Here is a 15,511-nt window from a genome sequence, read left to right on the forward strand (position 1 = left end):
TTGTGAGGGGCGTTGACGAACTCACCAGGTAGTGCCAGTGGCGCACCGTAGACCAGCTCAGCAGATGACGCCTGCAGATCTTCCTTGGAAGTGGAGCGGATGCCCAGGAGCACCCAAAGCAGTTCGTCTGTCCAGTCAGGACTGGTGAGGCAGGCCATGAGCGCTGACTTAAGGTGGCAGTGCAGACATTCGACCAGTCCATTACCCTGCGGTGGTAGGCCATGGTGCGGTGTAGCTGGATCCCCAACCTGTTGGCAAGCTGTGCCCAGAGTGCAGATTTGAACTGGGCACCCTGATTGCTGGTGAGGTGAGCCGGGACACTGAACCGGGCGACCCAACCATGCAACAGGGCTCGGGAGCAGGAGTTGGTGGAGGCGTCTGGCATCGGGATTGCCTCGGGCCAGCGAGTGGTGCGATCCACCACCGTAAACAGGTTGCCCTGGGAAACGGATAAGGGCCCGACGATGTCCACGTGAATGTGGCTGAACTGTTCCCGGATGTGCTCAAACTCCTGTATGGGCGTCCTGGTGTGCCTGTACACCTTGGACGTCTGGCAATGGGTGCATGTTTTGGCCCAACCCGTGATCTGCTTCCGCAGCCCATGGCATACGAACTGTTCGGCCACCATCCGGACCGTGGACCTGATGGATGGAGGTGAAAGAAGACCTTCCTGAGCCACTGCTAGGGAACCATTGATCGTGGAGTGCCCATGGAGATATCGCACAGGATGGTGCCTTCGCTGCTCGGAATCGGGAGGTCTCGGAACCGCAGCCCCATGATGGCGGTATTGAAGGCCCTCGTCTCTTCATCAGACTCCTCATGGAGCAGGTGGCTGAAGAATGCCAACGACTTCCAATGTCCATTCACCTGCTGCTCCAGGATTGCACCGACGGCTGTGGCAGAGGCATCGACAGAGAGTTCCCTATGCAGGTCGGTGGGCGAGCATGGTGGCCTTCGAGAGGGCATCATTGGTGGCCTCGAATGTGGTGCAGGTTTCTGGGTTCCAAGCAAGCGTTTTGTGCTTGGCTGCAATGAGAGCGAATAGAGACTGCATGATGTGCGCAGCTCCCAGGATGAAGCAGTAGTAAAAGTTGACCATACCCACGATCTCCTGCAGCTCCTTGAGGCTGACCGGGCGTGGCAACTCCCTGATAGTGGCGATCTTCACACCGGCAGGTGTGGCTCCTTTGGCCGTCATGGTATGGCCCAGGAACTGCATGGACTCTTTCCCGAACTGGCACTTGACCGGGTTGATGGTAAGGCCGAAATCGGCCAGCTGGGAGAAAAGGGCGCGTAGGTGGGCCTTGTGTTGCGCCCGGTCCTTGCTGGCGACGAGATTGTCTTCCAAATAAATAAAGATGAAATTCAAGACCCTGCCCACAGAGTCCATGAGGCACTGGAAGGTCTGAGCAGCGTTCTTCAGCCCGAACAGCATGCGCAGGAATTCAAACAAGCCAAAGTGGCTGATGATGGCTGTCTTGGGTATATCCTCATGGACATATCTGGTGATATCCGCGCACCAGGTCAACATTGGAGAAAACCCTCGCACCGTGCAGGTTGGCCGTAAATTCTTGGATCTGAGGAATGGGGTAACGGTCAGGAACTGTTGCCTCGTTGAGTCGTCGATAGTCTCCGCAGGGACGCCAGCTGCCGGATGCTTTCAGGACCAGGTGGAGCTGCGAGGCCCATGGGCTGTCGGAGAACCGAATGATCCCCAGTTCCAACAGGTGCGAAAACTCCTCCTTCACCACCTGGAGCTTGTCAGGCGGGAGCCGGCTTGCCATGGCTTGAATTGGTGGACCCTGGGTAGGGATGTGGTGGAACACCCTGTGGCGCAGCGAGGCAGTGGAGAACTGTGGCTTGAGGAGTGTCGGGAACTCGTCCAGGATTCGCTGGAACTAGTCTCTGGGCATGCTGATCGTGGCCATCTGCGGTTGCTCCGAGCGGAAGGTACAGGCGTCAACCAACTCCTACCTCAAATGTCCACCAGGTCCTACCTCAAATGTCCACCAGGTCCTACCTCAAATGTCCACCAGGTCCTACCTCAAATGTCCACCAGGTCCTACCTCAAATGTCCACCAGGTCCTACCTCAAATGTCCACCAGGTCCTACCTCAAATGTCCACCAGGTCCTACCTCAAATGTCCACCAGGTCCTACCTCAAATGTCCACCAGGTCCTACCTCAAATGTCCACCAGGTCCTACCTCAAATGTCCACCAGGTCCTACCTCAAATGTCCACCAGGTCCTACCTCAAATGTCCACCAGGTCCTACCTCAAATGTCCACCAGGTCCTACCTCAAATGTCCACCAGGTCCTACCTCAAATGTCCACCAGGTCCTACCTCAAATGTCCACCAGGTCCTACCTCAAATGTCCACCAGGTCCTACCTCAAATGTCCACCAGGTCCTACCTCAAATGTCCACCAGGTCCTACCTCAAATGTCCACCAGGTCCTACCTCAAATGTCCACCAGGTCCTACCTCAAATGTCCACCAGGTCCTACCTCAAATGTCCACCAGGTCCTACCTCAAATGTCCACCAGGTCCTACCTCAAATGTCCACCAGGTCCTACCTCAAATGTCCACCAGGTCCTACCTCAAATGTCCACCAGGTCCTACCTCAAATGTCCACCAGGTCCTACCTCAAATGTCCACCAGGTCCTACCTCAAATGTCCACCAGGTCCTACCTCAAATGTCCACCAGGTCCTACCTCAAATGTCCACCAGGTCCTACCTCAAATGTCCACCAGGTCCTACCTCAAATGTCCACCAGGTCCTACCTCAAATGTCCACCAGGTCCTACCTCAAATGTCCACCAGGTCCTACCTCAAATGTCCACCAGGTCCTACCTCAAATGTCCACCAGGTCCTACCTCAAATGTCCACCAGGTCCTACCTCAAATGTCCACCAGGTCCTACCTCAAATGTCCACCAGGTCCTACCTCAAATGTCCACCAGGTCCTACCTCAAATGTCCACCAGGTCCTACCTCAAATGTCCACCAGGTCCTACCTCAAATGTCCACCAGGTCCTACCTCAAATGTCCACCAGGTCCTACCTCAAATGTCCACCAGGTCCTACCTCAAATGTCCACCAGGTCCTACCTCAAATGTCCACCAGGTCCTACCTCAAATGTCCACCAGGTCCTACCTCAAATGTCCACCAGGTCCTACCTCAAATGTCCACCAGGTCCTACCTCAAATGTCCACCAGGTCCTACCTCAAATGTCCACCAGGTCCTACCTCAAATGTCCACCAGGTCCTACCTCAAATGTCCACCAGGTCCTACCTCAAATGTCCACCAGGTCCTACCTCAAATGTCCACCAGGTCCTACCTCAAATGTCCACCAGGTCCTACCTCAAATGTCCACCAGGTCCTACCTCAAATGTCCACCAGGTCCTACCTCAAATGTCCACCAGGTCCTACCTCAAATGTCCACCAGGTCCTACCTCAAATGTCCACCAGGTCCTACCTCAAATGTCCACCAGGTCCTACCTCAAATGTCCACCAGGTCCTACCTCAAATGTCCACCAGGTCCTACCTCAAATGTCCACCAGGTCCTACCTCAAATGTCCACCAGGTCCTACCTCAAATGTCCACCAGGTCCTACCTCAAATGTCCACCAGGTCCTACCTCAAATGTCCACCAGAAGCCCTTGTGCGAGGAGGAAGTCTGCACCCAAGATGGCGGTCAGGAGAGACGAGACGGTGAACCTCCACGCAAAATTTCATTGGCCGATCTGGAAATGGACTGTCTTGTCTCTGTACGTCCGGATTTCTGTTGCATTGGCCACACGGAGGGGAGATCCACGAGGTCGGTTCCTGGACTCAACGGCCGTGGCCAGGATGAAGCTGATCTGGGCTCCAGTGTCAACGAGGAACTGCCGGCTGCTGATTGAGTTCCGCAGGTAGGGGAGGCTGTGTCCTTGGCCAGCCGCTGCAGCCATTAACAGCGGCCGGCCTGGTCGTTTCCCTGAAACGAGCAGGGCTGACGACACTCCAAGCCTTGACTCCCTTGCACTGGTGGTAGAAGCAGAGGCCTGGAATGGATGCTGTGGCCTTGGTTATGCTCTTGGGGGCCCCTACATCCGGTCAGCATGGTCGTACCCCTGCCTCGTGACCTGCTGGACTGCTGAGCCCTCCGGGAGTTGTGCGAGCCATAGCTCTTGGGCCATCTGGGCGACCTTCTTTGGGTCGGTGAAGCTCTCCTGGACCAGCAGCGGCCGGATGTCCCCGGGCATATGGTCGAGGAAAATGCGCTCGAAGAGTGGGCAGTTGGTGCGGTCACCCATGAGCACGAGCATCTCGTCCATCAGCTTCTTCGGGGACCTGTCCCCCAGAGCGTCGAGGTGCTGCATCCAAGCGGCACGCTGGTGTCTGGATAGTCTGAGGGATCCGGTAAGCACTCGCTTGATGGTCTCATATTTGTCTTCGGCGGGTGGGTGCTGAACAAGGTGCAGCAAGCGTCTGACGGAGATCCGTCTGTTGCTCATGCAGTGGCCCTCCCCCATGCTAATGGCAGGTCCAAAGGAATGACGAAAGCCAATACACTTGGCGCCAGCAGCATCGCAGGAGTTGCTGCCTTTGGGAATCTGACTGGATTTTTCCTCGGGGTTTACTGCCCAAGCCTTTCTCATGAGCCGGTATAGCTACAAGGCAGCGGAGGTTTGAGAGTTTACCCTCTCCTAGATGAGTTACCATCCATAATTAATGAGCCCCATCTGCCCAAAGCAACTGGCTTCAAGGCACCAGTGGCCCTCCTGTCAGTGAGAACAGCTCTGTCGGGCATAAGAACTATGCCACAGGTGAAGGCCAGGAGTTGGACTTGGTTCTCAGAGGCTGTTTGAGACACACACCATGAAGTGCATTTGTGTAACAACGGGAGTTCATCCCCACTACAACCCTTTGGCTATTTTTCATCCAAACCATAACTTCCAGTTTCATGATAGACTGAAGAGTATTTTACCCATGAACAGTTCGTTGGTGAAGCATCAGCCTTTTACAATTGAGATAAGAAAGTGTTTCTTGTTATAGAAAGTCGCAAACCTTGGGGTTTATTTGCTGAGTATTTTTAAGGCTCTACCTGAAATTTCTGGACACTAAAACAATTTGGGCTTGAGAAAATCAGGCATGAAAGTGGATGCTTAACACTAGACAATATTTTTTTTTCAAAAGGTTTGTTTCCTTAAAAAAAATTGGAGATTATGATGGACCATATTCAAGCTGAACACAAATATAATTTCAGATTCGCTTTATCACGTAGGAAGCTGGAGAAACATTAAAGGAACTTTGATTGAATTGAGCCTGTTTAATCGCATCACAAAGCCGACACGTTGCGTTAGTCCAACTGACTTAAAAATGTTTTGCGCTGATTTTCGTTTGGACTCCGCATCTGATGCCTCTTGTGTCAGTGTCCAACAATAGTCAGTCAGCACTGATGGATTCCAGTTGTCCTGATCCCGTTTTTCCCTGGTCTCAATGTCCTGGTGAAACCTTTCACCGTGTTCGTCACTGACTGCACCAGGATCAGCCGGGAAGAAGCCCAAGTGTGGATGCAGAGCATGAATTTTCAATAACATGTGGCACTTCATAGTTTTGAATTTATGAAGCCTGCTGTCAATCAGCTGGATGGAGTTTTGTGCTCTGTAGTTGCCAAGAAATCGATCTAAGCATGCCCAGGTCTAAGACAACACTTTCATAGCATCTACACTGAGTGCATGCCCAGGCATGCTTGAACTGACCAAAACAGCTTGCTTGTGGGCAATATACTAGTAGACTTAAAAGATTTCAGGAAATCACAAGTTATATTTTTTTTTAAAGTATGTGATAGGAAATATTTATGATCAGGAGCCCAAAATCCATAAAATTGTTCAGGAAGCAAAATCTTTGTTGTCCAGTACAATTAGCCATTAGTGACAAATAATTGTACAGCCAGGAGCCATACCCTTCAGCCGAACTTGTCCTTGCAGGCCAAACTAATCCCATTTACCAGCTTTCAGCCCATACCCCTCTAAGCTTTTCCAATCCATGTACCTGTCTAAATAGCTTTGGAAGTCAGAATTATCCCTACTTCTCCCACTTCCTCTGGCAGCTCTTACCATTTGCCCACCACCCTCTGAGAAGAAGGTGCCTCTCAGGTCTCTTAATCCTTTCCCCTCTCATTTTAAATCTTTAATTTTTGATTCATCTCTCTTGGAGAAAAATAGCTATAACTGTTTGCCAGATGTATGTTCCTTGTGATTTTCTAAACCTCGATATGGTTGCCTTTATCCTCCTAAGCAGCACGAAGAAAAGATCCAGCCTCTTCTTGTAATTCAAGCCTACTGATCTCAGTCACATTCTCTTGGATCTTTTCTGTACCCTTTCCAGTTTGTATGATTGAACAGACCTGAAAGCTGATGTGCCCCATGGTCCACTTCTCTAGCTTATGTTTTATTTATTATTCAGAGAGTTCTTTCTTCCTATGCAATGCAATTTAAGATTTTTGTTTTTCCTCAGAAATGTTCTTTCCCCTTTAAAGTGACATCAGTGGGGATCCTCTTAATACACTGTCAGTAGAAGCAAGACAATTACTGACCACATCGTAGATTGTTAAAACAGTCTATCAAACATAATCCTGGCTTTCACAGTTTTAAATGCTCTTTTAAACTAGAAATAATCAGATAATCGGTATTCGATGTGACTCAAATTTTCAGCACTTCGAGGACCTCAGTCACATTGTTAATGTGCGTCTTTGTGGCTTATATCAGGCAACATTGTGCAGAAGACCAGCATTCATGCCACTAAACAACAGTCTGGAAGTATTTTTTGTGTTTTCTAAGTTTAATATTGCCAGTAAACACTCTTGTACAACCACAAGCATCCCTAGACATTATGAATTATGCTATGATCTCATATGGATTTGTTACAGACTCCTAGAACGTCAAGTAATACCGCTACATTAACCACAGATTCACAACACAACCATCTTCTAAATATGTTTAATTTTATAAATCCGTTTCTATTCTGTAAATGGAGCCAAATCCTTAAATTGCAGTCCCATGGGTCTGGCAGTTCTACTCTCTCTTCTGTCCAACCATAGACATTGGAGCAGGAGCCTGGCATTGAGTAAGATTGTGATTCATCTGATATTTTCTTTCTTGCTAACCCTGGTTAGCCCAACAGCTGAAAAATTACCCATCTCATCCTTCAATATATTATGAACTCCCATTTTATTTAGTGTGACTGTCACTTGAAGGGTTAATACTGGCTGCGACCATACACAGTTGTAGAGAGACCGGATGGCAAAGTTGATAGTCTGGAGGAAGAGAAAGACGATGGTTGTTTATCTAGGGAAACATGGTGAGAGACATGTGAGTGGGACACTTAAAGAAACAAAGATTTTCATTAGTGACCACCAGCCCATCTGATGAACACAGAGGCGGAGTGACTTTTTGTGAAATGGACAATTCGGCTGATTCTCCCTGTTGGGAATTGTTAAACCACCATGACCAAAGGAAAGGTCACTTTGCTTGACCCGTATCTAGGCTTTGAAAGCAGAAGAATTTGCTGCATCAGATCGTGACCAAGGTAATTGTCGTTTCAACTGACTTGTGCCTGGATTTTGGAAGCAACATTTAAGTCACTCTTCCTATACCAGGAAAAGGGGAGTTGTGACAACCGTTCATCCAAAGGGAGATTTCTCAGAGAGAAACTCGACAAGGATTCATGCGTTTTCAGCAGTCCGGTCGGTCACTCAGTCTCTCCCACCTCCTTCATGATTGCTTCTGTGCATCAGTTTAAAAGTCTGAGTTTCAACACAGGACTGTTATTTGGAATGATTTTCCAGATTGTGCCTAAGCTGTAATGGTTTGGGTAATGCGCACACACACGCGTAGTTGGGGTTATGTTTAGCTACATTATTATTATTACTAGTAATTAATATATTGTTTTAAAAGAAAAGTAAACACCTCTTGGTGAATTTATATTGCTGATGGTCTGCGACATAACAATATCTCATCCTTCAGTCACTGAACTCGCCTCAGTAGATTATCTCAGAGTCACAATCCTCAGGAAGAAACTCCAAATCATTTCAGTCATCCAACTTCTTACTTGAAGCCAAGTCTGTTGTAGGCATTCTCACTGCATCTACCCCATCACATCTCATGATAATATCTTCTTCTTTCTTCTTCTTTGGCTTGGCTTCGCGGACGAAGATTTATGGAGGGGGTAAATGTCCACGTCGGCTGCAGGCTCGTTTGTGGCTGACAAGTCCGATGCGGGACAGGCAGACACGGTTGCAGGGGAAAATTGGTTGGTTGGGGTTGGGTGTTGGGTTTTTCCTCCTTTGCCTTTTGTCAGTGAGGTGGGCTCTGCGGTCTTCTTCAAAGGAGGTTGCTGCCCGCCAAACTGTGAGGCGCCAAGATGCACGGTTTGAGGCGATATCAGCCCACTGGCGGTGGTCAATGTGGCAGGCACCAAGAGATTTCTTTAGGCAGTCCTTGTACCTTTTCTTTGGTGCACCTCTGTCACGGTGGCCAGTGGAGAGCTCGCCATATAACACGATCTTGGGAAGGCGATGGTCCTCCATTCTGGAGACGTGACCCACCCAGCGCAGCTGGATCTTCAGCAGCGTGGACTCGATGCTGTCGACCTCTGCCATCTCGAGTACTTCGACGTTAGGGATGAAAGCGCTCCAATGGATGTTGAGGATGGAGCGGAGACAACGCTGGTGGAAGCGTTCTAGGAGCCGTAGGTGATGCCGGTAGAGGACCCATGATTCGGAGCCGAACAGGAGTGTGGGTATGACAACGGCTCTGTATACGCTAATCTTTCTGAGGTTTTTCAGTTGGTTGTTTTTCCAGACTCTTTTGTGTAGTCTTCCAAAGGCGCTATTTGCCTTGGCGAGTCTGTTGTCTATCTCGTTGTCGATCCTTGCATCTGATGAAATGGTGCAGCCGAGATAGGTAAACTGGTTGACCGTTTTGAGTTTTGTGTGCCCGATGGAGATGTGGGGGGGCTGGTAGTCATGGTGGGGAGCTGGCTGATGGAGGACCTCAGTTTTCTTCAGGCTGACTTCCAGGCCAAACGTTTTGGCAGTTTCCGCAAAACAGGACGTCAAGCTTCAGGAAATCACCTCCAAAATGACAATCTTGGCCTAATCTGCTAATTCAGTCGGCACTTTGACAAAGATGAAGGGGATCTTTTTGGAGGAGTTGCGTAAAATACTATTTGCCTGATGCTCTTCTATTATCAGCAATCTTTTTCTTTGGGATTTGACAAATTTGATCAGGTTAAGTATGAAAAATAGAAATAAACAAATGGAATGATCACATCAGCTCTAAATGTATTAAAATGCTGCACATTGATGGAAATCTGAAATAAAAACTAAATATGTAATAAATACTCAGTTTGTCAGACAGCACCTGTTGGGGTCGATGAAATGTTGGCTAAAAGACTGTCTATCTGAAATGTTCTCTTTCTTTCTCTATTCCATTTGAACCTCTGTTAAGAGAATGAATGTTTTAATCCTGTTTAACTACGTTTAGATTATTGGAACTCCAACCAAAATGTGTGTAATTAAAAATAATTTATATTTTTTTATATGACAAACTTGACTGGCTAAACAATCACATGTATGAAGCCCAAGAGAAATGTGAGGATTGATTGTACAATGTAGATTACTTCTAATGCAAAGCCATACTTTTGTTTTTCTCTCTCTAGTGCCATTCATTAAAAAATCCGTTGCTGCAGAATCAACTGCAAAAACCCTGCCAGAGGCTGGTACAAAAAAGCGATTACCCACAAAGCGATGCCTGACAGAGTTCAGGCCATCACCTGCTCTTCAGCAGAAGGAGCAATTGATGCCATTAAAGAAAAGGCGAACGGACATTGAGGTGCATATTGATGATCCTTCAGTATCTGAGTTACAAAGGAAGAACAACTCCTCTCAAGTTGACCAAGTCATCATCGTGCCAAAAATATCCACAAAGGCGACTCAACCATTTTCAAATCAGAACAATACTCTTGGCAGTGAATTTGTGACTTCGGCTCAAAACATCAAAAGAAACTTTGCATCAACTCTATCCAAGAGGCGGAAAGCTCCGGCCTGTACCACTCTCGACGCTCATAACCTCTCCACAATGTCAAAAAATTATGGTTTGAATGAAACTTTTGAAACTGCAGAAGTGGGTGATCAAGCTGGTTTAGATTCTACAATAATTCTTGGTCCTCCCGCTGCTCAAACGCCCAAAGGTACCATGAGCCATGCCGTAATGCCGCAGACCAACAACACCTTTTTACAAAGGTTTGACTCTTTTTATTCTTATTTTTCCTCATTCTGTTATCACAATGGAATTTCTTTTGAATTCACTGAAATGAGATCATAGCACAGTCATCTGATAAGTGATTTCTTGTCACTGCTTTCTTCCCCTTAATCTTTTTTACAAGATGTCACTCCTTTCTTGTGTCATCAACAGCATCATCTTTCTTTTTAAAATATTTTTATTGATATTTAAAGTAGAAACAATTGAACAGTACAATTATACAATGTGCAACAAAATTAGTACTGTAAAAAGATTACATGATCATAATTAAAGAATCCAAAGCACATTCTTAATAACAAAATAAAGCATAACAATAAAAAAAACAAAGAATAAAGGTTTAAAATTTTCGAATCCCCTTTCTCTCAGCAAGGAAGAAAATTGACATATTTGAATCAAGTCACACCTTAGAGATGGACAACACAGTGCCAAAATTCCAAAACAACAATAAATCTTAAGATTATGATAGTAGTCCATAAATGAGCCTCATGTCATTTGGAATTTAATATTTGAATCCTTGATAGCATATCCATTTTTTCTAAATTTAGCAAGACATAATATCATTTAGCCACTGCATGTCTAGGTGGAGTATTATCTTTCCATTTTATCAAAATTGCACATCTGGCTATCAACGAAGTAAACAATAAAAATTTTTCTAAATTTAGCAAGACATAATATCATTTAGCCACTGCATGTCTAGGTGGGGTATTTTTCCATTTTATCAAAATTGCACATCTGGCTATCAACGAAGTAAACAATAAAATTTTATCTAAATTTAGCAAGACATAATATCATTTAGCCACTGCATGTCTAGGTGGGGTATTATCTTTCCATTTTATCAAAATTGCACATCTGGCTATCAACGAAGTAAACAATAAAAAATTTTCTAAATTTAGCAAGACATAATATCATTTAGCCACTGCATGTCTAGGTGGGGTATTATCTTTCCATTTTATCAAAATTGCACATCTGGCTATCAACGAAGTAAACAATAAAATTTGTCTCAGGAAGTCATCCTCCTGAGATATTCCAAAAAGAGCAATTAAAGGGCAAGGTTCCAAGTTTAAATTTAAAATCAGCGATAGTGTTTGAAAATCAACCTTCCAAAATTTTTATAAGCTTGGGCATGTCCAAAACAGGATCATCTTTCAACCTAATAAAGTATATTGTATTGCCTTTAAGCTATATCTTTACCCATTGGACATTTCCAAGTTCTGTGAGAACGTTCAAGTGTCTTGCTGAATCCCATGGAGATTGCTGAGCATTTTACGTTGGAATGATTTGCTTCTGCATCTTGTACCAGTTTACCAGGGCACAAGCTTGGGGAGCCTGTCAAATTCAATGGCGATTGTACAGCTTTAAGGAAAAAAGGGAAGTGATAATTCTGTTTCATATTCATTTTTTTAAATTGTTTTCATTTCTTTAATTGTTTTAACTGCAAAAATCTTTTAAAATTAGAGATATTCAAAAATACAGTAAAACCCCTGTAAATCCAGAATTCAAGCAGCCGGCAAAAGAATTCATGAAAAGTAAATAGGTAAAAAATAAGCACGTTTAAAATTGGCATGTTTAGCTGTTAGTTTGCCAATCTATGCAACATGCAATCTCAAGCAACCAGAAAATTCACATATCTGGAACCTACCTATCCCTATAGGTGCTGGATATCAGGAGTTTTACTGTACTTGAGAACCCTGAGACAGTCAGGCTTGAAGAGGAACTTTTAGGTGGGACTTTTCGGTCCCTTGTACATCACTCTATCGCATCATTCAAAGCCTTCCTGCTGCTTTGGACCACATCCGATGTCAGGACTGTGCGAGCACACAGACCAGCTTTGGTTACTTAGAGGCTGATGAGTGTAGGCAGTGTGGATGGGTGGCAGGCATGGCAATAAAAGCAAAGCCACTAATTTAAAGAGTGAGGGTAACAATTTGAGTGGGCAGGCTATTCTTTTAGCATTAGAAATTTCAACATAAACAAATATGAACCCATCTATTTTGGACTTGAAAAGAACAGAAAAGAGTAAAGTTTGTTGCAGTGATAATATAAAGGGTCTTTGGGGTCTATTTGCTTAAATAAAATCTCATGTCTGGGTAGAAAATTGTGAGCAGTTCTAGGTTGTGATTTGTTGGTTTTGGAAGGCCAACAGCATACAATTATCAGAATGATGACATGCTTTTATCCCTTTGGACTCTGGCCACTTTTAACCTTCCATCACATACTCCAGACTGGGTCTATGGGTAAACCTTTACAGTAATGAAGTACAGTACGTGCTTGGGTATAAAATCAGTCCCAAAATCCAGGACACGGGGTAAATTCGCTTGTTGGTAGTCCCAGAAAAGCGGGGAATTGAGTCTAAGGAGTTAAAGTAAGAGGAAAGTGCAGAAGCTAAAATTACATTCCCTTGAATTTAACAGGTTATTTGGTGTTTGTATTAAAGTTCAAATGTTATTGGAGACCTGGTAATTTCTCTCTGTTTAGCCTTGCTAGTCATGGAATGTAGGGGAGTTTTAAGTAATAGTACAACTCCGATTATATGAAATAGTTGGTATCGGGCCTATTTTGGATAAACATTTTTTCGGACAACTGGTCTTTTTTTTTAAACTCAGCCCAGTAGCAACAGCAAATCAGGCTTTTTAAGCATTAAAATGATGTTGAATTCTCCCCAAAAAAAAGAGATAGCCAGATGTGCAATTTTGATAAAACGGAAAGATAATACCCCACCTAGACATGCACAATGGCTAAATGATAATATGTCTTGCTAAATTGAGAAAAAATAGATGTGCTATTGGTGAGAATAAATATGCCACTGCCGATCACAACACTTCCCCACCAAGGCCTTCTCGTGCCGGGAGCCCGAGGGTCCTGCTCCTGCTCGAGAGCTTGAAGTCCGAAAAAGTTTCAGATAACTGAGGATTTTGGGGAATCTGATTTTGGATAATCAGAGTTGTTCTGTATTAGATCCAGGACCTATCTGGAGTGAAGCAGAAAGTGGTTGAAATCTAGAATACACTTCAGTAAGTATTATTTGGTGCCAGATCAATTATTAATTTAAACCTGAGACTGATTTTGTTCGCCAAAGGATACAAGAAAAGAACACACATACAGAGCGAGGTTACAGATCAGCCATGATCTTGTCACATGCAGCACAAGAGGTTATAAATATCCCACTCATGTTCCTCTCTCTTCTTTATAAAAACGAAAATAAATATTGTGTTGTAAGCTTTGGATTGTTTATTCACAACTCCATCTATTGAAAAATTACCGTTTGATTTGCCTCAGTAAATATTGGAAACTAAACTCAACCCACCACCAAGTTACACAAAAATCAAATGAGCACTTTGTTGAATTGATTTTCATCCTGGATTCAACAGAATCAATGATCCACTTGTAAAGAGATATATTGCATTCTAGACAGTAGAATCATTGTTTCCTGCATTATGGAAAAGGACAATTAGTTTGTTCTCAATTTTATTCCTGGATCACATTAACTTTATTTTCCAAAAGCTTTGATTTTCACCAAGAGATTAATTGTTGTGAATCCAGAGAAAGGTTTGCTATTCAGAGTTGGAGGAGGCAACTTGCATATCCTTTTCTGACAGCTTTGAAGAGATATAATGTAGATCAAATTCGTTTATCATCATCAGACTACATATACACCCAATAAAACAGCATTTCTATGGACCACAGTGCATACACATACACATGCATTACACAGGATATATCATGTCTGCATAAAGATATAATTTAAAATAAATGTACATAAATATTTTGGGATTCTGATCATCAATCTCACAGCCTGCAGGAAGAAGCTATTTCCCAGCCTGGCAGTGCTCCTGCATCTCCTTGATGGTTGTGGGTCAAAGATGCAGTGTGCAGGATAGAAAGGGAAGAAATTTTTTGAGCCCTTTTTAAAGCAATGCTCCCGGAAAATGTTGAGGAATGAGAGGTCCCAATGATCTATTCGGCCATTTTGATGATTTGGCTTCCAGTCCGATGCTCTGCAGCTATTGCACCACACAAAGATGCAACCAGACTGGACACTCTCAAATGTAAAAGGTGGTCAAATGGGGGCCGATAGTCTTGTCCTCCTCAATTTCCTTAGGAAGTGTAGGTGCTGCTGCACCTTCCTGACTCGTGAGGACATGTCGTGGGTCCAGGATCGATCTCGTTTGTATTGGCGCGACCAAATTCTGCTTGGATTGAAAACCAAAAAAACTCCAGAAACTGAGGTCGGAAATTAAAAGAAAATGCTGGAAACACCAAACAGGCCAGGCATCATCTGTGGAAAAAGAAACCAAGTTAACATTTCACATTAAAACTAACTTTTTGGCACTTCTGACAGTCTTCCACATTAAATATTCACGCTTTTTTCACTTATCAGACCTGCTGATCGGATTCAGCATTCCTGTTTCTTTTTCTCTAATGTCGTATTTAAATAAGTTTTTGAGAAGGAGTAGAACTAATAAATCTTTTCATGTTGCTTATTTTCTTCCACTGGTCTTTTCCCCCCCGCCCCCCCCCGCCCCCCACCCCCATTAGTTCAGTGTTCATTATTCTTTCATTCTTACAGATTGGGCCTGCCAAGATCTGCAGTTAAAAGCCAGCCCGGAGTTCTGTTCACCGCTGGAAATCCATCCGTGACTGTTAGCAGATCTACCACAAAGGCAAACACCAGAGGAACAGGGCAAAGAAGGAAAAGATATTCATGGTCAGTCTGCTGCAGGTGGAATTCATAATGGCAGGGTGCTGGAGAGAGGGGTGAGGTGTAAATTCACTGCCTCTATCTGTCTGTTTCTGTGTTCTTGAACATTACCCCTCTCTTTATCTCCTGGCTTCCATCCCACATTCTCTCTTCCTCATTCTCTCATTTTGCAACTAGTGAGTGAAGTTTAATTCATCCTTGTCCTCATCTCTTTTATTGTATATCACAAGAAGTAGGCCCATCAAGTCTGCTCCGCCGCTATCATGAACTGATCCATCTCCCACTCAGCCCCACTCCCGGCCTTCTCGTAACTCTTGATCCCCTGACTAATCAAATATCTGTCAATTTCTGCCTTTAATACACCAACAACCCTGCTTGTGGCAAAAAAAGGTCCACAGACTCACAAACCTCTAGCTAAAGAAAACGTTTTGCATCTCTGTGTTAAATTGTCGCCCTTTTATCTTAAAGTTGTGCCCTCTTGTCCTAGACACCCCTACCATGGGAAACACCCT

The 15,511-nt window shown here is 44.8% G+C and overlaps 1 protein-coding gene across 8 annotated transcripts in view; it reads left to right on the forward strand.

Annotated features, from left to right (window-relative positions):
• LOC138748958 (kinesin-like protein KIF18A) overlaps positions 1-15,511 on the forward strand; it is an 86,978-nt gene that overhangs the window by 63,084 nt on the left and 8,383 nt on the right. For all 8 annotated transcript variants that reach the window (XM_069909922.1, XM_069909925.1, XM_069909926.1 and 5 more), the window contains 2 exons: positions 9,699-10,281; positions 14,868-15,005. In XM_069909922.1, coding sequence (XP_069766023.1) covers positions 9,699-10,281; positions 14,868-15,005 — 721 coding nt within the window. The remainder of the gene's footprint in view (positions 1-9,698; positions 10,282-14,867; positions 15,006-15,511) is intronic.

The sequence above is a fragment of the Narcine bancroftii genome, chromosome 13 (assembly GCF_036971445.1).
Source record: "Narcine bancroftii isolate sNarBan1 chromosome 13, sNarBan1.hap1, whole genome shotgun sequence".
Lineage (NCBI taxonomy): Eukaryota > Metazoa > Chordata > Chondrichthyes > Torpediniformes > Narcinidae > Narcine > Narcine bancroftii.